General features: G+C 38.1%; 1 protein-coding gene and 1 pseudogene across 21 annotated transcripts in view; one reads left to right on the top strand and one right to left on the bottom strand.

The window, feature by feature from the left end:
• LOC308564016 (small ribosomal subunit protein eS25 pseudogene) overlaps positions 1–15828 on the bottom strand; it is a 37150-nt pseudogene extending 21322 nt beyond the window's left edge. The window contains exon 1 of the transcript in view: positions 15781–15828. The product of the transcript in view is annotated as a small ribosomal subunit protein eS25 pseudogene (transcript). The remainder of the gene's footprint in view (positions 1–15780) is intronic.
• The window catches only part of BNC2 (basonuclin zinc finger protein 2), a 402482-nt gene that overhangs the window by 363234 nt on the left and 14494 nt on the right, over positions 1–24754 (top strand). For 12 of the 20 annotated variants that reach the window (XM_081151990.1, XM_081151987.1, XM_081152001.1 and 9 more), the window contains 2 exons: positions 18702–20671; positions 21105–21170. In XM_081151990.1, the coding sequence (XP_081008116.1) occupies positions 18702–20671; positions 21105–21170 (2036 nt within the window). Of the gene's footprint in view, positions 1–17361; positions 17418–18701; positions 20672–21104; positions 21171–24754 lie in introns of those variants that run through there. The other 8 variants (XM_081151986.1, XM_081152000.1, XM_081151985.1 and 5 more) reach the window with 3 other exon arrangements.

The raw sequence follows: 24754 nt of genomic DNA, 5'->3' as shown, positions 1-24754 counted from the left end.
TATTCACAAGAGACTGTAGGGTTTCTGCACTTGCCTCGCCCTTGTGAAGTGGAAGGAATGTGTTTTCTTTTGCCATATCCCTGCTCAGCAGGGTTTCTCTTACTAAAACCAGGAAACTAAAGAGAAAATCAGTGTGTGTGTTTGCCCATGGTCTCCCCTCACTCTGGATTTAAGCTAAAACACAGTTCCTAGCCTTCATGTGTGCACTGAGCGATGGAGTAATTAAGTGATGTAATGCACGTGAAGCCTTTTCCCTTAGTGCTTGGCACATAGTAAGTGCTCAGTGAATGATAGTTGCTCATTTTCTTTGGCGCCAAATTCATATCACACCTCTCTCTTTAATGCAGATTCATGATAGGCCTTTAGTCATATCTGAAGGTCAATATGTACTTTACCAAAGAGCTTTAGGAAGTGTTGACCTAAAATCAGAATTTTATTTTGTATACTTTGACATATAGTTAGTTGGTGGATTGGTTTGAAAACAAAATTCTATATTGAGTTCCATTTTCTAAGTTATTTTATGTTTCTAGCAGATTGCCATAAATAAATTGGGTGTCGTATTTGTAGGCTAAGAACTGACAAAATAGTTTCAGGCAGCAACAGAGAATACAGGTGAGATGACAGAAATTTGTCACTTGCCTTGGTAGATAATTCTATAAAAAAATAAAAAGTAGAAAGTTGTTCATATTCTTTCTATTAATGAAATTTTGATTTTTTTAAAAAAATTAAAATAACTTAATTCCTTGTTGTTTTTTTTTAGTATTATCTTTTCTCCCTCAAGTAAATGTAATAAGTAAAGGAAAAAGTCCTCCTGGTGATTTAGAAAATCAACAAATAGTTGATTTTTATTAAAAGGTGGCTTTTTAAAAAAAGGTGCATGTTGGTTTACTAATTATAAAAGTTAGTACATTTCTAAGACAAGTAAGTCATTCATTTTATATTCTATGGGACAAATTACAGACACTTTAGAAGTAAATGATATTAGGGTATGCAAAGTAATATAAGTGAAAGCCTTTTGTATTTTATAGCTTAGGCCAGCTGTAAGGCCATCTTCAATATTTCTTTTTCAATACATTTTATATTCATTCATTTATCAACTTTCATTTTCTATGCTTTTTTTCAAACCCCCCTCATTTGGTATATTTTATTTTTGGTACACAACTGGAGCTCATATTAAGAATTAAATTGATATATTCAGAATGGACCATTCTACTCTCTACTTTCACATACCTGTGTATTCAGGTTCTTGCCATTTTAGTTTTAGCAAACCTTTTAGAAAAGATTTCTCTTATCACTCTTCCCTCTGCCTTGTCTGCTCATACTTATACACCTCAAACTCTGGCGGGTTCTGATATTTAGTTTTAACATGAGTAATTCATTGTTGACCACAGATGGAAGTTATTCCTGGTCTGTCAAGTTTTAATGGTATATTTATATTCCACATTTGCATTTTTGAGCTCCTTTTCTAATATTTAGTTCCTTGTCCCTAATTTTTTTTCTCTTAGCTTGTTCTCCTGACAGCTACTTTTTCTCTTATGTCATTTATTTTGCATTTTAGAAAATTTAATTAGTTGCCCCTACACCTGTAAACAATTCTGTAATAAAACAAACTTGGAAGCATAGGCCCAACCAAGGTCTTAAAACTTTTTGAGAAAAATGAATTTTCACTTGCATCAAGATTTATATTTTTATTTCTTAAATACATAATATAAAACTTCTGGATATCTTCATCTGCAAATTTGACTGCCTAACCAGACATTGGGCAACTTATGTTTTAGATTCACACTGGCTGTTTTTAGCAATCTAGTTAGCATCTGTCTGAAGGACATAGTTGGGTTTATGTATGACACGTGGTCAATGTCAACAGAAGTGAATTAGGTATAAAAACAGCATAATTTGTTAAAGATGAGTGTAAGGCACCATTTTACTTGCTGTGAGGGTATAAAGATGAGTGTTCTTGGAGCCTCTATACTCAAGGGTCTGCGTATATTGTAAGGATTAATCTCAGATTGCATGTGACCTATATAAAATAGAATATGTTTTTTAAAATCACATAAAAATACATGGGAATTCTGAATCACAGGATTTATTATCAAGGTAATATTTGAGACATGGGCCTTGGACAATAGTGGACCTCCAGAAAGTTCATGATGGCATTCCAAGTGGAAGGGACAATATAAGCAACAGGGTGGTATGGTGAGAAAGTATAGTGTGTTCACTGAAAGTTAAGTTGTCTGTTTCAGCTGCAATGTCAGAATGTGTGTAAACGAGGTGAGACTTAGAAGTTTGAGATTGGGGCAGTTCTTGAAGGCCAGTGTGAAGAATTTATGCTTAAACCATTTAGCAAAGGGGAGTGCTTCAAATTCAGATTGGAGGGAGGGGTTATGATCATATGTAAGCAGATGTTAACTTCAGGAAAAGCAACTCGGCATCAGAATGTAGTCAAAATGTGAGTGGGGTGAAAGGTATAAATGGGAAGAATGAGGAATGATTAAAACAACCCAGTTGGGAAGTAATGTAGACCATTACTAAACTTGTGAGAATAGGTGTAAAGAGACAGGCATGTGACTGGACAACCGAGTTAACCAAGGGATAGGTCAAAGGAAACAACTTTTCAGACCTGGATTTCAGCAAGGATAGTGGAGAAAGAGAAAGCAGGAGAGGACATTGATGGAGGCTTGGATTGGGGTGGGCAGGCAGGAATGCCTTCTGTGCAAGGCATTTCAGTATAGTTCCAGACTCACATTGCTGGTGTGAATCATTCTGGCTCCAGAATTACTATCTTTATGACCTTAGGCAAGTTATTCAACTTTGATGCTCCTCAATTTCCCCATCTGTAAAGTGGGTTTGATAGTAGTACCTCAAAACTGATTTGAGTGTAGATGAGTGTAATATATATATACATATATATATTACCTAGAGTCCTTCTTGGCTCATTAGAAAGGGCCCATTGAAGTGTAGGCATGATTATTCTTTAATCCTCAGAGCTCTACCATGGATATATTTTTACCCCATTTTTTATATGAGGAAACCAAGGCACAGACTATATTATTTAAAGCAACCCTTTAGCCTGAAAAGAGCATTACAGTAAAAAATAGGCCTCCATGCCTTTGTTTGTTTCAGGTTTTGGTTTTTTGTTTTGTTTTCAGGATTCAGATAACAGGTCTTCTTGAGTAACTGGGTAGTTATTTGGTTGACAGGCAGAATCCCTAAAGAAACCCTGAGTTGAAGTTTTCCTCGTAAACAAGATGGAGCATATGCAAACAGAAATGAGAAATATCTGGATTGTGGGAAGATAAGGTGAGGATTCAGGAATTGATAAATATAAAGTTATTTGCAGAAGATAAAATGAAGTAAGAAAGTATGTGCATACAAACATACTTATAACTGTAGTGGTTTATTATTTCTCTGTCTAATATTAAACTGACTAATTTATTCACTCTGTAGGCATATACAGAACTCCAACCATGTGAGAGAGACTGCTTCATTTTGCCTTCTAGTTCTTTGTACACTAGGATTTAACTTTAATCCAGAGAATTTTCAACATAAATGTAATGTCATTGCCAAAATGTTTTCTATTAACAATAGATAATTTTCTGGTATTTGCAGAGGAAAAAATAAAAAGAACAGTGAGGACTAAATTTGTGTGTGTGTGTGTGTGTGTGTATTTTTTTCCCTCTCAAACCATGATTCTCAACTTTTTCTCACCCCCAGCACACTAGTAATGAAGGAATGGTCTTGGGGCATGACTTCACATTTTTGTTGGACACCTTCTTGATGGTCAGGAGGGCAGTTCAGTTCAGGGGAAAGTGTCTTCTGATAGGGTTAGTGTGGAGTTGGTTGGAATCTGCTTAAATCCAGGGTGTGGGAGTGGGATGGAGTGGATGTTCTCCTTCCTGAATCAGGAACCATATGCCAGGAGGAAAAAATGGTATTGTGGAATAAGCACTAGACTATGTCAGGGGAGCTAGATGGCTTGTTCCAAGTCAGCCATACACATTAACTTCCCCATCTTGGGCAAGATCCTTATTTCTTAATTTTCTCATCTGTAAAATAAAAAGGTGGCACTAGGTGACCTGTAAATTGCCTCCCAACTCCTACATTTATAGTATTAATGAATTAATTCAATATTGATTCATCTTGGCAGTGGGGATATAAAGTACATACAATAATCCTGTAATAAGGAGACTTACATGACTGAGACGTATAAGCAGGTGGCTGAAGGGGCAGGTCTGTTCCTCCTGGGAGTGGGGACAAGGAATGAAATTGGTAGGATAGGGAACATTTCATAGAGAGGTTCATTTAAGTTGGGCCTTGAAGGATAACAATGGTTGTTTCAGAAAGGCAGGGTTTAGAACAAGGTGACATTTTGCCGTACTAGGCATCTGTTATGGCAAATAGCCTTAGTAGCTAGAGCTTTAGAGATTGAGATGGGAGATAAAGTTGGAAAGGTAGGTTGGGTTTTTATTGAGGGGACTTCAAATGCCAGGTAAGGGAATTTATCATGTATTCTGTGCACACTAAGGAGCCACTGACGGTTTATTAGGAAGGGGAGTGAAATATTTCCAGTCTTGGTTTGTGGAAATTTGATGAAAGTGTGTGAAGAGTGGATTAAAGTGAGTAGGGAGATCTTACTGTTTGTTTTCTTAATGGTTGTCTTTACCTGTTAACTGATACCCGGGTGCCACTGGGCATTTATTTATATTGGTACTTCCAGGAGTGTCTTTCTTTCTGTAACTGACTTGACAAACTCAAGAAAATACTGTTTATGCTCACCTTTTTTGAGGTGACACCAAGAATTTATCTTCCCTAAATGCACACTGTCTTCCCCGCTCCCAACCAAGCAGGGTGGCTATACCAATTAGCAAGGTTAAGAAAAAAGGCAACGAAATCCAGTGTTAAAAGAAAAAGAGAGTTAATGATTTATAAATTCCCTTTCCTCAGTTCTATATCCATAGATAGCCTAAATAGTTTTTAAAAATCAAGGAAGAGTTTTAACCCCTTAGTGGTCGTCATAGTGATGTCAGTCTTAACTGTGGCCTAACCCACAGAAAAGAACGTTGTATGGGGCTTTCATTTTTGCCTGCAGCACTTGCCAGGTTGAAGCTGTATTGACTGAGTGCAGGACAGACACTAAAATCAGTCTTTGGGGATTGGAGGGAGCCCTAGGGGTTGTGCTGAGCATCCATGAAGCCCCTGGGCTAGGCCTGTCAACTCTGGCTTTCATGTTTTCCTTTCTTTTCACTGCAGCTTTTTCTTCCAGCCTGTTCAGCGAGTGCATCAAGAGGTACTGTATGTGCGTGCGTGCATGCTTCCGCCAAACAGCTTTATCATCTGTGCTCTCAGCCCTCCCTTACAACCTCGCGGCTGTCATAAAGCGATTTGATGTGCGCTTTCTACATGCCCGTCTAATTGAGAGTTGAAAGCCATCCTTCAGCCTGGTGTGGCCCGTTACTTATGCTTGCCAGTTATTAGCCGCCTTGGTGTCATGTAAATGGAGGCATTTTGAATGTTTCACATTTCAAAATGTTTTTAAGATACTGATTCGATGGCAGTCATCTTAGGAAGCCAGATGTTTCTGCCTGTTCTCATGCAAACATTTATTTACCTGATAGTCTGCAGAATCATAAATTTCAGGTTAAAAACAAATTCTTTCCAATTATTTGCAGTTGACCTAATCTGTCTTTTTTTTTTATTTAAAGTTTGTCCTATTTTCCCTGTAAATTGTATCAGAGCAGATGTGGTCACCCTGATGTCGCAATGAATTAAACAGATTTTATTGATGTAAACATTCTTAAACAATTTCAAATGCAATTTTGGAAAAACAGTGTTTCTGAACTTGTTTAATAATGTTTAAAAGCGCATCAATGAAATTGGCTTAACCTGTGGCCTTTATTACATTATCTGGTCTCAATTACGTAGATTCTTCATTTTATGTCTAGACTGGTTATAAGTAACCGAAAAACAAAACAAAAAAAAACCAATCTCAGCTGAAGAGTGTGGCATATGCCTAATCCATTGAATTTGATTTAGACTTGATAAATCTGGAAAATAACTTCAAAGATTCTGTATCAGTTATTAAAAATAACAGGAAATGCGTTCAAGAGGTTGAGCTGGCATGACTAGTTCAGTTTTCAGCCTATTTTTTCTTTTTTCTCCATTGCTCTTCACCTTCCACGTACCCGCAGTGCCATTGTTGTGACTCCAGATTCTAAGCTATCAGCCTTGAAATGGAACATAAACATTAAATATGTTTTTATTCATTGTGATCTGCTAAAATCACAATTCGAGCTTGGTGCTGAGGCATTTTTTTCTTTTAATTTCAGAAGCGGTATTTAAGTGATGACATGCAGTAATTTGTTCATTCTTCTGTCAGTATAATTTACAAGGCAATGGCAGATAAACATAGCAATACAAGATTCATTTACAGTGACACAATGGCAGATACACAGAGCAGAACCCTGCCTATGAGATAAAGTGGACTGAGTGACTTATGCAGTAATTAGGGGATAATTGTCATTAACCTCACAAACAGTAGTTTACCCATATTGTTTAAAAGGCTCCAGGATGCATAATGACAAGGTAATCTGTCAAAGCGCTAGGGGGAAATATTAATAAGATTTGTGCAGGCCTGGATAGAAAATATGCAGAAAGCGGCCACATTAAGCTAATTGGTGGATGAATATACACTTGTAAAAGTGCTTCTAATGGCACGTTTGCTGCTCTCCAAATGACTCCCGTTAATGTGGAGAAGTGGGCTGCTTAGAAAGTCAGGACTGCTGGGACAAGAGGGTATTAGACATGTAGACACGGTTATTACCTTATGCTCTGTAATGCATGCTTCCTCCTCCTACCCTCCTTTATGTTGAGTTTCTGAGTTTTTTGTTAGTCACATATATTGATTATTTACTCTGATTATTCTATTTTTATCTATATTTGTTTAGTCAGCCTCCAACTCCAAATCATCTCTACTTTGTGGACAAATAAAATGTATAATACCTACATTGATAGTGGTTTATAAATATACAGAAACACAAACTGTTAATGCACACATGGATTTATAATTGTACATGTGTGTGTGGATGCACCTTTGCTAGGAACACATTTAATCTGAGCAATCAAAGGAAAGTATATCCATCAACAGCCTTGTGTATGTGTTACAAGTAATAATGTGTTGTTCCCTGATGAATGCTAAAGCAGGAAATTAATCTTTGTGTTGTACGGCTGTTCTTATACCCAGAGAAGAACAAAGTTAAATTTCCCAATACATCTTTCTGTTCAATCACATACTCAGTCCTCGGTGTGTTTTATGGAATACTCGATCCTTGCTGTTTTATGGAATACTGCTTAGTGGGTGTTCAGTCCCTTTCTACCCCTGCTCTCTCACATCCTAATGAATATGTTAAAGTTCCTTAGGGTTGTTCAATCAGCTGCAGTTGTGGAGTAATTGACAGTATAATACATGAAACAGAATCTTCCATTCAAGCTTTGGAAGCTTTGATAACATACCAGAATCGAGAATCTTGGCTGCATTGATAAAACTTCCAACAGTTGGAGGTTGTGGCCCTGAATTTGTTCCAAGGTTTTAGCCTTTACCTGATGTGTGAATTCACTTTCATTAGGAAAAAAAAATTTCTGCACTCATTTTTTGCTATTTATCAGTATAGGAAAGCACATCAGGAAATGCCAGGGCCTCTGGCATTTGTGTTTAGAAATGTAGAGCCCCGGCCAAGACCCCCAGATATATGGAGACTGTCTTCAGACTCAGTAGCAGGACTTTGGTTATAGACAGAGAGGTAAACTAGAAAATGTAGACCTCAAAGCAGACATGTCAGAAAGGGCTCTAGTGGGTTTTGTGTATTGCAAAGCAAGCAGATTTATAAGTGTCCTAGGACCTGGGCTTATCTTTATGTCTGAGGGTAGAAGAAAACAAGACCACTTGCAGGGACCATCCTTCTCTTTCCTCCTGTTTCTGGTGTTTTCTCTGAGGATTTCAAACTGTTCCTTTGCTGTCCTGAGCCATAAAATGATTTACCCTCTCACGTCTCGGCTGTGATTATCTCCAAGTGAGTAACTGGTGTCTGTTTAAAGGGCTTAATTAAGGGGAGGACCTTCTGTACAAATACTGCTATTTGGGGGGAACTGAGAAGACTGCTGCAACACTACAGATATTTATTTATACAGCTTTATGGAGGTATAACATTTACTTTGGAATGGTTAAGCCTTAAGTTGCAGAATATTCACAAACTCTCTACTGGTGTGATTCCCAGGGATTCCAAGGCATCTTGGGGACTCTCTTGAGCAGTTTCCCTAGTTTGTAAGCACCATTTTTACCTGAACTGATTGCTGAATTGACCAGGAGTAAAAATTAATCCAGAAGAATTAGGACATCTAATCCTGTCACTGATAAGCAGCCCCAGACAGAAACATCAAGGGAAGCATCCAGAATATAGGATAATTCAGTGACTTTCTGTCATAAACACATGCATTCTGAAAAAAGTTGGTTATGCAAGTTGTTTAAAAGGAAAAATATTAGTTTAGGGTTTAAAACATTTTAATTAAAATGATTTGTGTGTCCAGATTCTAGGCTTAGTCAAGTAACGGAATTAAAGAGTCAACTAATGGAATTTTGTTTTAGTAAGGCTCAGAAAGCTTTACCCGTGAGAAAACCAAAGCTGGGTATCGGTGATTTTGCAGTCACACAGCGGATTGTTGGTTACCAAAACCAAAATTGGAATTTAGGTGTCATTCTCATGTCCTTTATTTTTCCTCAAGGTGAATATGTATGTGTAAGTTATATTAAGCATAATCAAAATTTGGAACCTTAATGTGCAAATTCTGTTAGATATTTTATCCTTAAGTTAAGGACTACAGATAATTTTTTTTTTATTCTCACCTAAGGATATTTTTTCCATTGCTCTTCAGAGAGAGTGGAATGGGGAGAGAGAGAGAGAGAGAAACATCGATGTGAGAAAGACATGTTGATTGGTTGCCTCCCACATGCACCCAGGCAGGGGCCAGGGATCAAGCCTGCAACCAAGGCATATGCCCTTGACCAGAATCAAACCTGAGACCCTTCAGTCTGAGGGCCAACAATCTAACCACTGAGCCAAACCAGCTAGGGTGAACTACAGGTAATTTTATTAAAGGTTGGTATGCTAGGAATATCAGCTAGATTTAAGATTTTCTACTTTGAAACTTAAATGATTCCTAAGATACTGTTATTAAATATTGAAATATATCATACCTTTAAAAGTTTCTCAGATTTGATTTAGGACTGAGCTAGGTAATTTGAAAAATACTTTTGAATGTTTGAAGTGAAATTATAGACGTGGCAGAAAGTAATTTACTCCTCAGAAATTTTTACATGGCAAAGCAAGGCACCTGCTTTATTTATTTGCAAACAAATGCCCAGAGAGGAAATGTATATGGCTTGTTTTAAGCCAGACAAGCTAAAATTCCTGGGTACAGAGAAGAAATCCTGACAGACCTTTAATAGAGCTTAGCTGGAGCTTCTGTGATTAAATATGCTGTAACCCCAGAGTGATCTATCATAATCACAGTTTTTACAGTAAAAACGCTGTACAGACTATTACTGAGGAAAAAAGTGATAGTCCTCTGAATTATATATTCTTATCTGGTCCATAACCAAGAACACTGTATAACAAAGTGAATTTTTTATCAAAAGTCAAACAATATGTTTTAAGAATCACAAGAACCATTTAAAACGTGTGCCCTGGCATTTTGACTAGACAGGTGATCATGTTGGGAAGGTATATTGTTCACTTTATCCATTAAAAAAAAAAAAAAGATATCCTTTTCATTGTGAAGATATTTTCAAATTTGGATTAGAAAAAAAAAGGTAGACACTTATATATTAAAAAATAAATCAAAGCAGGTACCTAAAAGTCACATACAATTACCCTGTTGCCTGTTTCTACAGCTGCCTACTTTAGTCAAGTGCCATGTTCTTCAGACTTACAGTTTCATCCAAAGAGAAGCATTCCTTAACTTTGTACTTTTTTTTACAAATAATTCAATGTGTCTTGCCTCACTGTACTACCATTCTCCATGGTCGAACATTCTGGATATTATAGTAAGACGGGTTTATAATGAGGGTCATGTACAGTAGGAATGAGTCAAGAATGGTCGTCTCTGTGTACATGTATATGTTTGTATACGTGCATATATTGTGATAAGTAACTCTTTTAAAGTCAGTCCTTATAGAGAGGAGACCTCTATTAGCATGTCAGCTAACAAAGATTAATAAGGTTTTTATTGTGACAGAAAATTCCTTCATGCAAAGTTTTCTGAGAGCTCTAATATTTCTAACCAATTGTGAATATTCCTGTAGTGTTCATTTCTCCTTGTGGGGAAAAAGAGAAATTAGAAATGTACTTCAAATAAAGTTCTTTATAATATGGACATACTGAATTTAGCATCAGCTCCTGTAATCTCAGCAAAGCAATTTATACGTAGCTCTGATGTTTGCATCCTTTCATGATGCCAGTCTTGGGTTGACATGGAAAGCATATTTGTTTTTCGAAAGGGCTGTTCACATGGAGAAATGTTAATAAATAAAGACCAGTGTTGGATTTTATGTGAAAGCTTTTTTTTTTCTTTTCTGTGTGTCACACATCCTGATGATTCTTTCTCATGGGACACCTCTGTCCTAGAGTGGGAAGGAAGAAGCAAGGATGTGAATGCTAGTCAACAAAGCATTTTGAAGGTAAAGTGGTGATGCTCTTGAGAAATTCGGCAAAACACAAATTTCCGAATCATGGAAACTGAGCAGGGTTTTCATTACCCAAAACAAATGTTGATTTTTTTTTTATCAAGTCTAATTTGAACCATTTGGTGCACTCATGATATAAATGACTATATTTTATTATGCCTACAGATATTATAGCTCTTTCAGCTGGCCTCCTAGAAACATTAGCTTGAAATATGGAAAAGCACGCTTACAAGGGCTCTATGTGAATAGAGAATGGTATAATTTTGTTTACTTATACAGCGAAACTGCTCTGATGTATATTGTATATGCCAGTGGTACATCTTTCTCATTCAGTGCCCTGCAAGAAATATGTGTTTAAATGTAAACTTGCTAAAACAAATAAGCATGACAAGTTCTTTTCCCACATAATTTCAAGTGTTTCTCAGAAATTATCACAACATTAAAAATTTCCCTAAATACTTCCCAGAATGTTATTTTTTTGTTTTAGCATTTTTTTATCTCCCTTTCTTGCCTGCTTACACACGCGCGCGCACACACACATACACACGCACACTCACGCGCACAGACACCCAAACTTTGACCCATGCACACTTCGGATTGCCAAGTCATATGAATTTGAGATAAACATAATCTAACAAAAAAGTAAAAAAAAAAAAAAATGGCTCTGATGTAAGTGGAGAGCACCCAGACCAGTTAAAATTGTTGGCTAAGGGAAGAGTTTTAAAAGTGACTTGACTTTAGAAACACACTGTAAAACTGAAGTATCTGCTTGTTATGCATGGACCCATCTGAGTTTTAAACTAGATTACTAGTGGGAGAATGGGAGAGACAAGGACTGAAAGTTTTATGGCTTCTATAAGTTTTTTCTTTAAAACTGTGTGTAGTGTTCAAAGGCTTCTCTCCCACAGAGTATTTCCCTCTAACTCCTGCTACTTTCAGGTCTCAGAGCCAACCCACAAGTCTTACCCATGAGCTCTCTGCTTGCCAGCCCCCTCTGTTAAGTTGATGGAAGGCCCCAATTCATGTCATCTGAGATAATGGTCTGAGCCCATTCCTTGCTCCTGAGGTGACCCAGCATTTAAATTATACATTTCCCAAATTTCTGGTCATATCTTGGCACACGTCCATCTAATCAAGAGGCCAAAACAAATGCAAGCGGTGGCAAGTTAGTTGAATTAACTGACTGCTCCTCATCAGTTTCTTCCAAAGTGTTGGCAAAGGTGTGTATACATAGTATGTGCCTGCTACTTATCAGTGTTAGCTCTGTAGAGAAGCAATCCCCAAATTTTTATGACTACATACCCCTTTTAGTAAAAATATGTGAACTTGGGCCCCAATAAATGTAAAACTGATTCTAAATTACTAATATATTACTGTAAATCCACATATAAAATATTAGCCCAAAATTATCTTTTTAGATAAAAGAAAATAGAAATTCTCATGTTTACTGCCTGTGTCACAATGGATTATTGTGCACACTACTGATAGGAGAGGATGGGGGGACATGTTTGTGTTATTCAGGTAACAATAGAATGCAGGAAGTGAGAAGTGAGGTGGCCTATAAATAGCAAAAACTGAACGTTGAGTTATGAGTGAGATTTCATGCAATTTGCGTGATTTAGTGTTTTGAGCCAACTTCATTGAGGTCTACTTTACATACAATAAAATCTACCAATTTATTTATTTATTTATTTATTTATTTATTTTTAATATATCTTTATTGATTTTAGAGAGAGGAAAGGAGAGGGAGAGAGAGAGATAGAATCATCAATGATGAGAGACTCATTGATCCGGTGCAGCCCGCAACCCGGGCATGTGCCCTGACAGGGAATCGAACCCCGATCGCCTGGATCCTAGGTCGACGCTCAACCGCTGAGCCACGCCCGGCCGGGCAAAATCTACCAATTTAAAGTGTACAACATATATAGTCATAAAAGACATCAGCACAATCATGATATAAAACATTTCCATCGTCCCCAAAGTTCCCTAATGTTCCTTTCCCTTACCCTCCGCCCCTGGCAACCACTGATCTCCTTTCTGATAACTTCGCCAGAATTTTATATGTTTGGAAGGATGGAGTCTTTGGAGTCTATCTTCTTTCGTTATTAGCATAATACTTCTGCGAGTCATCCATGTTGTACTATGTGTCAATAGTTTATTCCTTTTTATCGCCCAGTAGTATTCCATTGTGTAGACCTTAAAACTATTTGTTTACCCTTAAGACTTAAACACCTAAAAAACCTGATAAGCAAGGTTTTGCCTAGCACTGTTCCATCAATTTTTAATTTGGCAATCACTGTTAAATTTTACCTGATAAGAGTACCAAGCCAGCCCAGCTACTGTGGCTCAGTAGTTGAGCAATGGCCTAGGAAACAAGAGGTCGCCAGTTCGATTCCCAGTCAGGGCACATGCCCGGGTTACAGGCTTGATCCCCAGTGGGGGTGTGCAGGAGGCAGTTGATTGGTGGTGGTTCTCTTTTATTAATGTTTCTATCTCTCTATCCCTCTCCCTTCCTATCTCTAAAAAAATCAAAGCATTAAAAAAAAAAAAAAAATACCAAGCTGGGTAGGCTTGAAATTTGGTTAATTTCTGTACCTTCTACTGAACTCCATTCCTCTTGCCCTGATATTTGAATTAATCCAGATGGAGAAAGAAAATCCTAACAGGAAACTTGTTATGAAAATAAGTTGCCAATATAAGGTTATGATGGAATTTCTTAAGATAGCACACTATAGAAAGACATAAAATCAAAAAGGATGTCTCATAAACCTCTGCGTTTGTTCTAAGTGGTTAGCAAACCCTATAGCTCACTGTCATTTAATTAAAAGATTTAAAATTATATCAGAGAGGTAATATTTTTTTGTTGTTTTTGGCTAATCATTTTAGGATTTTTCTTTAAATTATGCCTTAAATTTGACTGACAAGAAGTTCATGTACTAGAACAGAAAATTAAATTATTCTGCATCTATCATTTAGAATTGAATTATCTGCTTATTTCTTAATAATTTGAATACTGCTAGAGCAAATTGGCCCTATATTTCTGCTGCACTCCATGTTCCTCCTTCATTTCCATGCATGGACAGAAAGAAAGGTATTGTTTTTCTTCCATGCTGAGACATGGTAGTCGCTTGCCATCAACCCAGATGGGATCCTTCTTGGACCAAGTAGTCTCTGGGCTTTTGAGGTCTCCTAACAATCTAATTACCCCAAAGCTTCTTATCTAGTCTTTCTTCCATCTCTTTACGTCCTTCCCTTCTCTACTATCCCTCTCTCCCAATTAAAAAGAAAATCAACCTTACTTTACTTTGATTTTAAAACTACAAGTTATGCAAGATACTTTGATGTGAAGAAAGGGCTCAGATAAAACCATTCAAACCATGACAGTTGATCCAACTCCAAAAAAGACTTTTGAAAATCACTCTGCAGAGCCATATAGAACTGGTGCCAGGTTTATACTGAGTGATAATCACTGGTTCTGCTGAAATAAAAAAAAGGAAGTCTTTTCATGTAAAATGCTTAGATGTAAATATTTTAAGTGTCTTATACTTTTTCTGAACCCAGTAAAACTGACTTATAAGTCTGGATTATTTGGTGTTACTCATCTTTTAATAATAGTATAGCCAGTTATTTTTACAGAGAATCAATATTTATGATAATACCTTGCATTTCACTTAACAGGGTAAGTCTTATCCTCATTTTGTAAATAACAATCCCCCATGTAAAAGGTTGAAGGCCACTGAACTCTGTTTACAAATGGGAAAGCCCAAAGGAATTGACTCACCAACTACAAAATTGAATAAGAAGGACAAGTGTCCAGTTATACACTTATGTAATTTATTATTCATGCACAAGACCAGTGTCCCAATAAGGGTTGGTAAGCAGTCAGGATATTAATACTGGTTCACCAGGCTGAATTTTTGTTTTATTAATGTTTATTCAGTGATAATACCTAATTCTTTTTATACGTCTTATTCACTCTGGTAGAGTTTATTTGACATGGCAAGGGGGCCTAGGTTTTACATCTGTACTTCTCAAACTATCTGTGAGAAAGGATCAGTTTCCCCCCTAATCAGTTTTGAGACAATACTTAAGTAAATAAAATAGAAATAAACTACTAAAAATAAATAAATTTAAAAATCATGCCTTTAGTTGTTGCAGCACTATCAAATTGTCCTAAAGGATTTCACATGGTTACTTTCAAGTACTTGCAGACTAGTTTTTTAAAAACCTTTATTTTTTAAATAGGTTTTTTATTAATTTCAGACGGAGGAAGGGAGAGGAAGAGAGAAATAGAAACATTGATCGTTTGCCGCTTGCATGCCTCCTACTGGGGATCCAGCCCGCAACACAGGCATGTGCCCTGATAGGGAATTGAGCCAGCAACCTCCTGTTGCATGGGCTGACATTTAACCAACTAAGCCACACCAGCCGGGTCAGACTATTTTGTTTTTTTTAAAAAAGGCGCTCAGACTAGCACTGGTCCTTTCTGAATAGCATATATGGAAATTCTTGCCCTAACAGAACAGAGAAGTTTTAAACCACTGTTTGAGTACCATTGCACCAGTACCGTTGCTTATTTCTGTCACAAACAGAAAAAAGAACCTAGGCTTCCCTTTTTTCCCTTTGATGATTCTCCCTTCAATCAGGTTATCCAAGGATACACTAAAAATGATAGCCACTCCTAGCATGGAGCTCACAGATTCATTAGGTTGCTGAGAAACTCAACTTTGTTTCTTGCTGCAATTTCACCACTTATGAACATGATGGTGTTATATAATTTTGTTCAAAAATGAGTGATAGCTTTTTGGGAAATAACTTGGTGGCACATCCTATAGCCTGGATTCAGGGGGCATCCTCTCAGGGGGACTCCAGTTTGAATATGTAATGCAGATATTTGTCCTGTTCCCGAGCACATTTGTTTACAATGATGTTATGTGCACCTTCTATGTTAGTATAAATTGCTACTTCTCTTACCACTGTAAATGAAACGTTTCTTTTATGACTCAGGCTACCAACAATGTTCAAATGTTCAGAATCTTGCTTACCTGGACCTCTTCCACCAGAAATAAGTGGTTTAGCATAACAATCTCCATTTTAGCAGAAACAGCTACTCTGAACTGAAAGAGAGTCTGAAAGGTAGTGGTTTCAGAAATAGCAGCAGGTCAGGAGAAAAGAGAAACCATATGGGACTGCTGGGTACTACTGGGTGATGGAGAGGAGATGCCTCAGGTAGGTGTGATCAGTTGCTATGGTTTCTAAGGCCAATTTTAATACCAGAGGCTGGCACCTGTTGAAGTACATTATCAACATGCAGATTTAGGTGCAGGCTTCCTGGGAAGATCTTGAGGAAGAAATGACTGTATGGTGCTGAGGTTGGGTTTCAGCCTGAGAAACAATCCAGAGTGAAAGGCTCTGTAAAAAAACAATCGAGAGAGTGGATTTCATGGTAAAAGAAAAATGATGTAGAAGAGGATATTTCTGTGCTCTGGAGACCAGCCCTGTTCAGGAGTTCTACTCCTCCTATCACACACTCAGTGTGCTCCCTGGAAAATGGCATCACGCAACGACAGTCACTGTGCTCAGTGAACTTGGAGTCAGAATTTCTGGGTGCAAGTCCTGGACCCCACATTACCATCTTGGCAACCTTAACAAGCCATCTCACCTTTCTTCACCTCTGGTTTCTCATCTGTTAAACATTCACTGAGTTCTGGAAGCTACTATGAGGTTCAAATGAGATAATCTAAATAAAATCACAATTTAAAATTTCTCTATCTACAACACCAACACTCTCCCTTGCTTACCCTATTCCCCTGCCCCCAAGAAAACCAATCTAAGGTAGACCACTGGCTACAAATGACACTTTTTTTAAAAATGGCTAATGCAGGACTCCAGGATCATCCAGAGTCACCATGTACCCCCATCATTATGTTCAGTATTCTGAGCAGATAGCTGCATGAGAGCATTTGATCTGAAGAGTGATTTTATCTACAGGATGAGAGGAGGACATTTGTGTTTGACAATTTATGTAAGAATGGACACCCATGTGCACACACACACGTACACTTTATGTAAAATGATAAGAGTGCTAGGAGGTAGCCTTATAAGGACTAGCTTATAATTATCAGAGCTTTCTTTTTTAAGTAATTTAAATAAATGACAAGTTTCTCCTTACAATCAAACTCGTTGTCATGGTTCAGACCATATGATTGTGGTCCAGAGAGAATTTTATATCAGAAGGCTAAGTAGAACTGCCTATGAGAGAGAATTTTATATTGCAGAAGTAGTACAATTCCCATTATCCTGCTTCCCCTAATGTAACATCTAACGTAAGCATAGTACAGTTGTTAAAACCAAGAAACTAAGATTGATACCATACTATTAACTAATCTAGAGGCCCTATTCAAATTTGCCAGTTTTCCCACTAATGTCCTTTTTGTGGTCTAGAATTTCACATTATGTTTATATGTCCTGTTTTCTTAGTTCCCTCTAATCTATAACTATTCTTTGTCTTTTAAAAATATATATTTCCTAACTTTACAGTTGGAAGAGTACTAGCCACTATTTTGTAGAATGCTCTTTAATTTTGGTTTGTCTGGTGTTTTCTCATGATTAGATTGAGGTTATAAATTTTTGACAAGAAAACCACAAAAGGAATGATGTGCCCGCCTCAGTGACTATAGCGGTAGGTATGTGATGATACTTATCACTGGTGATGTTAGCTTTGATCACTTGGTTAAAGTGATGTCTGCTAGGTTTCTCCATTATAAACTTATGATTTTTCTCTTTGCAATTAATAAGTATCTTCTTTTGTTGCTTTCTTAAAATGATGGTTAAGGTTGGAGCAAGTGTCATTCACAGAAGGTTGTAAAGAGCCATCCTGGTGGAAAGAAGCTGTGCCCTAGAAAACGATGGAGTCATTATTTAAGTGTTTGAATAGATTTCTTTCAATCCATGCTGAAATGGATTGCCTGACATTACATTGCAGAATTTTTAAGTCCTACCTCCAGGCAAATCTCATAGTTACTAGCAAAAATGAAAGTGTGAAATGCTTTTTAATGTATATTTAACAACACATAGTCTGGTGATTACTGATGTGTATTCTCTGTGGACTCCGTTTGCTATCAGAGGAGGATGTTAAGAGACAACATTTTTACACATTTATTCTATCTAAATCCATCACAGATTTACTTTCTAAATATCTGTAACTGTCATTTTTAACAGGATCATAAAAATCAAATACTTTAATTCTAACTCAAACTTTGAATCATAGGATTACAATCAGTTTTCTGGAAAAGAACAATTACTGTTTTTTTCTTACTCTACCTTATGAAATTGCCCACTATTAAATGATACTAGAATATAACCATTAAAAAAGAAAAATATAAATAGCTTAGTAATGGAGTATAGGAGGTAATATTACTTTATTCATCCTTTTGATTTAGAAATTCACATAATAGCTCCTATTTAAAGGAATTTTCATTATTGAATCGAGTGTCATGTCTGCTTGTGTTAAAGAAATAAAATTCACAAAATGTACTTAATTCCTTCCTACGGTGTCATTATTTAATAAGGATTAAGGTACCATTTTTTGCATTTTTACTGGGTTGCACAGCAAGAGTTCACGTCTTGTACTAATGTATGCTAAATAGTTGCATAGTATATAGACCACTGTTGTTAAAATAGCAGTAGTGAAGGCATTTTAGATCACAGAGCCCCAGTGGCCTACATTTTGTTTGTTTTGACATTGTTAAACTCAATCTGTTTCCCTAACTGTGACTCTAATTACTACATTTGCATGGCAGAAAAGTTTGCTTGGTGGGTCGACTTTTATTAACAGTGTCTGCATGTTGTTTTCTGCTCTCGGTGTTTCATGAGCAGACAGAGCACCTTCAGTTACACTGAATAATTATACACAATCAATAAGTTTCTGTGTTTGTCTTTGTTGTTTCTTTGATGTGGCCTCTAGGATGCTGCCGGCAAGGTGCTGGACCGCTGGGCCATCATGTCTCGAGAAGAGGAAATCATCACCCTTCAGCAGTTTCTGCGGTTTGGAGAAACCAAATCCATTGTAGAGCTGATGGCAATTCAGGAGAAAGAAGGGCAGGCTGTGGCTGTACCGTCTTCAAAGACAGACTCAGACATAAGGACTTTCATTGAGAGCAATAATCGCACCAGGAGTCCCAGCCTCCTTGCTCACCTAGAGAATAGCAACCCTTCCAGCATTCATCACTTCGAAAACATCCCCAACAGCCTTGCATTTCTGCTTCCATTCCAGTACATAAACCCAGTCTCAGCCCCACTGCTAGGATTGCCTCCAAATGGGCTACTGTTAGAGCAACCAGGACTGAGGCTGCGGGAACCAAGCCTTTCAACCCAGAATGAATATAATGAGAGCAGCGAATCTGAAGTATCTCCCACACCTTATAAGAATGATCAGACCCCCAATAGAAACGCCTTGACCAGCATTACTAATGTGGAGCCCAAAACCGAGCCACCCTGCGTGTCCCCCATTCAGAATTCTGGCCCGGTCAGTGATCTGACCAAAACTGAACACCCGAAAAGCTCTTTCCGAATTCACCGGATGAGAAGGATGGGGTCAGCGTCTAGGAAAGGAAGAGTGTTCTGCAATGCATGTGGGAAGACATTCTATGATAAAGGTACTCTCAAAATTCATTATAATGCTGTTCACCTGAAGATTAAACATCGATGCACCATTGAAGGTTGCAACATGGTCTTTAGCTCCCTCCGAAGCCGCAATCGCCACAGTGCAAACCCTAACCCTCGCCTTCACATGCCTATGCTAAGGAATAACCGAGACAAAGATTTAATTCGGGCCACATCAGGGGCTGCCACCCCCGTCATAGCAAGTACAAAATCAAATCTCACACTCACCAGCCCTGGCCGGCCCCCAATGGGTTTTACCACTCCCCCGCTAGACCCTGTCTTACAGAATCCTCTCCCTAGCCAGCTGGTGTTTTCTGGGCTAAAGACTGTCCAGCCAGTTCCTCCATTTTATAGAAGTTTACTCACTCCAGGAGAAATGGTGAGCCCTCCCACCTCCCTCCCGACCAGTCCCCTCATTCCAACCAGTGGTACCATAGAGCAGCACCCCGCACCACCATCTGAGCCAGCAGCGCCAGTAGTGATGATGGCCACTCATGAGCCCAGTGCCGACCTGGCCCCTAAGAAGAAGCCCAGGAAGTCCAGCATGCCTGTGAAGATCGAGAAGGAAATCATTGATACCGCCGATGAGTTTGACGATGAAGATGATGACCCCAATGACGCTGGAGCTGTGGTCAATGACGTGAGCCACGACAATCATTGCCACTCCCAAGAGGAGATGAGTCCAGGCATGTCTGTGAAGGACTTTTCTAAGCACAGCAGGTCCCGGTGCATTTCAAGGACTGAAATAAGAAGGGCCGACAGCATGACTTCCGAGGATCAAGAACCTGAGCGGGACTATGAGAACGAGTCAGAGTCTTCAGAGCCCAAACTAGGTGAGGAATCCATGGAAGGGGATGAGCACATTCACAGCGAAGTGAGCGAAAAGGTCCTGATGAACAGCGAGAGGCCTGATGAGAACCACAGTGAGCCCTCTCACCAAGACATCATCAAGGTGAAGGAAGAATTTACAGATCCCACTTACGACATGTTTTACATGAGCCAGTATGGACTGTACAATGGCGGGGGAGCCAGCATGGCGGCCCTGCACGAAAGTTTTGCATCGTCTCTGAATTATGGCAGCCCTCAGAAGTTCTCCCCAGAAGGTGACCTGTGTTCTAGCCCAGACCCCAAAATCTGTTATGTGTGCAAGAAGAGTTTCAAAAGCTCCTACAGTGTGAAGCTTCACTACAGGAACGTTCACTTAAAAGAGATGCACGTCTGCACAGTGGCTGGCTGCAACGCTGCCTTCCCCTCCCGCCGGAGCAGAGACAGGTCAGTAAATCTCCATTGGCTGCTCCTGCTGGGGGTGGAGGGTGCCGGTCATGTTGGCCTTAACATTAAGAAATCCAACTTAGATGTTTTGATGCACTGTAAAGATTGTCCACAGTGACCACAAGATAACCAAGCTGCCATGCTCATGAAGGATTGTTGCAGTCGGTGCTTGTTATGATTAAGCATGCAGAATCATTATGCCATCTTACCCAGTAATGCACGCCATTTTCTCTGTGCTCTGTTATGTGTGTGTGTGTACGTTTTTCCATGCATCTAGGTGTGTGAGTCTGTTAACTGTGTACACAGTTCCCTGCTTCCCCATGAACCTTCACTTAGAAGCCGCAGCTTCTGTTATAAATATTTCTGCTTTGCCTTGTGGCTTTTTGATTAAATCAATATATTATCTTCATACACACATATTTATCCAATATAGAAACAGAAATTTACGGATGGAAAGAACCATAGGTCCAGGACATCGAGACAGCCTGCATCTCCGTAGGTATAACCAGAAATGTTATCGTTGTTACATGAGTATTTAGTATGTCCTTGAATTCTTTGAGTCATGAAAATATCAGAAGAAAATGGGACCAAAGTAATTGTTAATATGGGGAAATGGTATGGTGGTGTGGGTTTCTTTATTTTAGCTTCACAGTGTCTTTGAGCACATCTCTAAAATATAATCTATCTTGGGAATTATGCACAGAAGGGGAGGCATGCATATACTTTTAGGAGCAGTTAGAATATATTATGTCCAGCCTTCAGATGATATCACACCTTAGCTATGTGGCTGCAGCTCTGAAACAGTTGGGCTTAAACAGAAGCAGCTGGTCCTAAACCTACAATGTTCTTTTTCAGTCCTAAAGAAAATGTAATATAAGTGGAATGTGTCAAGGTGGTCAGTGGTGGGGTACCGCAGTTACCCTGCCCTCAGGGAGATAAGCTGTGAGCAGATCATTTACATAACACACCAGCCCAACTAGAGACACACCAGTTAAGTCTTCCTGTTATTATACTGGATGTAGTTTTTTTAGTTTTACACTGTCTTTTTAAAATATTTTTATAGACAGTTTTATTACATGCTAAAAGTCAATATATGTAGAAGAAACAAAATAAACTAGGAAATTTGCATAATAGCCACCACCCAAATTGTAGTGCCTATCAATTAGGTAGAGTTCTTTGACAAAGTAACATATAATAAAAGTACCACTGAAAAGTAGTGACCTGCCTCTGGAATACTCTGTTTTGTCTTCATATTTAAAAGATTAGTGTTTTTAAAATAAAAGTTAAAATGTGTTTTCATTGTATTGAAGTACAACTCAAGGGACCCAATTCATGAAAAGCAAAATTTCTGAGAAAAATAAGTTGCTTACTTTAATACAACTCAAAGCATGCTTTGAAGAGAAACCTATCTTCTTAAAGATTTCCCCTCCCTAGCCCCCTCTTCCCCACTCTCATTTACCTTTTTCTGTAAAAATGGTTTATGATCACAAAGTTATTTTCAGTTCCAAGGTATCATGGACAGTCCCAGAATATGGCAGATAAGATAGCTACAGTACTTTGAATAATAAAATATAATATGGTACCCAACCTCTTCCTCCCCAAGTTTATGAGTAATGTTCATTCTTTTAAATTTGAAATAGTGCACTAGTGATAATGAGGTTAATGCACTGGATTTTTTTAAAACAAAAATAAAAGACTCATGAAAACCTGCATAAAATATTTATGGAAACGAGTGTTTGAAGACAAGCCAAACTTTAAGCTTATTTGCATGAATTCTTATCACTGTCTTAGTTGGTTTGCTGAAAAATCATAACACTGGAATAAAATTACTCTGGAACCAAAGGGCTACAACACCCAAAGCTTGGTTCTTTCCTTTGTGTCACTGTGTTTTTATGCCCTAATGCACAAGTAGGTATTGTTGAGCAGGTGGTTTGTCTGAGGAAAAAACATTTATTGCTAGGGGAATATTTTAATCTCCATTTTTCTAAGGATTGGGAGTTTGGTGAGTAACCAGCCTTGTGGGAATTCAGGCCAGTGTCTAGGATAACTAGTACATTCTAGGTGAAAAGAATAGTACTGGTAGTCTTCCATGTATATTCAGTCATCTAGGAAATGGCAGACCTCACGTAACAAGTGATACATTTCATTTGGCTGAAATATCCCATCACACCTAATCTTTTTAATTCTGGATATTGTCACACACGATCAATGAAGAAAATTGAAAAGAAAAAAAAAACTGTACAAAGCAAGTTTTTTGATTCTCGCTTGAAATTTTGCTTTTCAAGAATACTCAGATATTTTGATCCCTTGTTAAAAACTTAACAAAAACTCTGACACTTTAATTTTGATGTATTCTGATGTATTTTTTTCTTTAAAAAGAAAGGTATTCATCCCTGTTGAGCCTATGACTTGAATTAATATACAATACAAGTATATTTACCACCAAATAACCAGAAACAGTGGTGCCATTTGGGCAGCAGGCTATTCCTGGATCTCAGCAGATTGGACTTAAACATAATTGTATTCCTGTTTCATTCAGTCTTTTATCATCATTTCACCAACTAATATCAACCCGTAATTTAATCTCCTTATTCACAAAGCCTTTTGAATCACATCTCTGATATACCCGCTTAGACTTACCTTCCCTTTCTCTTCACTTTCCCTGCATTAGTCACCAGAACCCCAGGAATTTTGTGTCCCTGGTTTTTCCTCTGCAGTGAAGCCAAGACAGGTTTTCATACTTTTTTTTGAGCCAACAGACCTTCCCAAACAGAAACTATCGTTTGCCTTTAATCCTGCTGTCCTCGGGCCCATTTCTTTCCTCTCCCCAGAGTTTTGATTCATCCATCCTTGACTGCACAAAGTCTTCCTTGTGCAAATAAAGCATTAGAGGGGATTTGGACTGGGGGCTGGAGTGTGCAAGGTTATGAGGTTTCTAGGATGCCTGTGATAAAACTAACAGTATAACCCCTTCCCTTCTCTTCATAAAAGCAGCCTTCTTGTCTTTGGGCTTAGAACACCTTACAGGAGGAGCATAGACATCTTCTTGGGCTTCTTCCAAGATGGTTATACACGAGGGAGTTGCATTTTTGTCTCTAGGTAGTCATGTTAGTAAGATGAAAGTAGAAAGATGTTAAATACTATGTTTTAGATTTGGCAGCTAGTTAACAGAGATTTCCAGGTTTTTACTTATGATCTTTCTAGATTGTATAAGATCAAGTTGAAGGCTTTTTGATAAGCAGGAATGTTCTTTGTCTAAAGTCAGAGAGAGAGAGAACGGGGCACACACAAGGTTTGTGACGGCTGAGGGTTCTAAGCATCCTTCCTCACGCTATCATTAATGAGTGTGAGTTTAAGAAATTCGAAGGCAAAGAGAAGCATTCCACACTAACAACAAAGAACAAGCTAATAAACACAAAATCTAATTCATTCAGTCAGTAAGTGGCTGTTAGAACAATGTAAGTTATTTTGTCTCAAAAGAACTAGGATACTATAAGATGTAGTAACACTATGTAGTGTTGGTCCTAAAAGTCACTAAACACCCTTCCTTCTTGTTTATCTCATGATTTTTTATGCTACTAAGATGCTGTTCTGTCAGGGAGCTGGAGGTTGGCCCTCAGTTTTGAAGGATGCACATGAAACACTCCCTGGGAAGCAGTAATTATAACTAACTGGCCTAGAACCCTAGTCTTCCTACAGGCAATTTTCTAGAAGACATTGTCTAGAGTTAGCTGGGCCTCACTTGCCTATGGTTACATTCTCATCTTCTGTCTTGAATTTTGATCTCCAAGAGGGCTGAGTGACCATGGATCACCTGTATTTATTTAAGGGAAGCCCATTCATAAATTGCATTTGGTTTATATTCAGAAAGTAAGTAAATAAATAAATACCCTCTGTCTTCTTCGTCCCTAAAATTTCTTATCATTTGTTAATATGTTAAAATCTATTTATTTCTGCTTTAGTGATTGGCAGTTTTTAAACTCCCTCAACTGAAAGGAAGATTTTCTATACAGAAAGTAGGTGATCTGCATAGAAAGGAGTATGTGTCTCTTTGTTTTTCATGTTAACATGATTTTCACTATC

Source organism: Miniopterus schreibersii, assembly GCF_964146895.1.
Source record: "Miniopterus schreibersii genome assembly, chromosome: 11".
In the NCBI taxonomy this organism is placed as follows: Eukaryota; Metazoa; Chordata; class Mammalia; order Chiroptera; family Miniopteridae; genus Miniopterus; species Miniopterus schreibersii.
The sequence above is the reverse complement of the archived record's forward strand: the minus strand, read 5'-3'. Positions and strand labels throughout refer to the sequence as shown.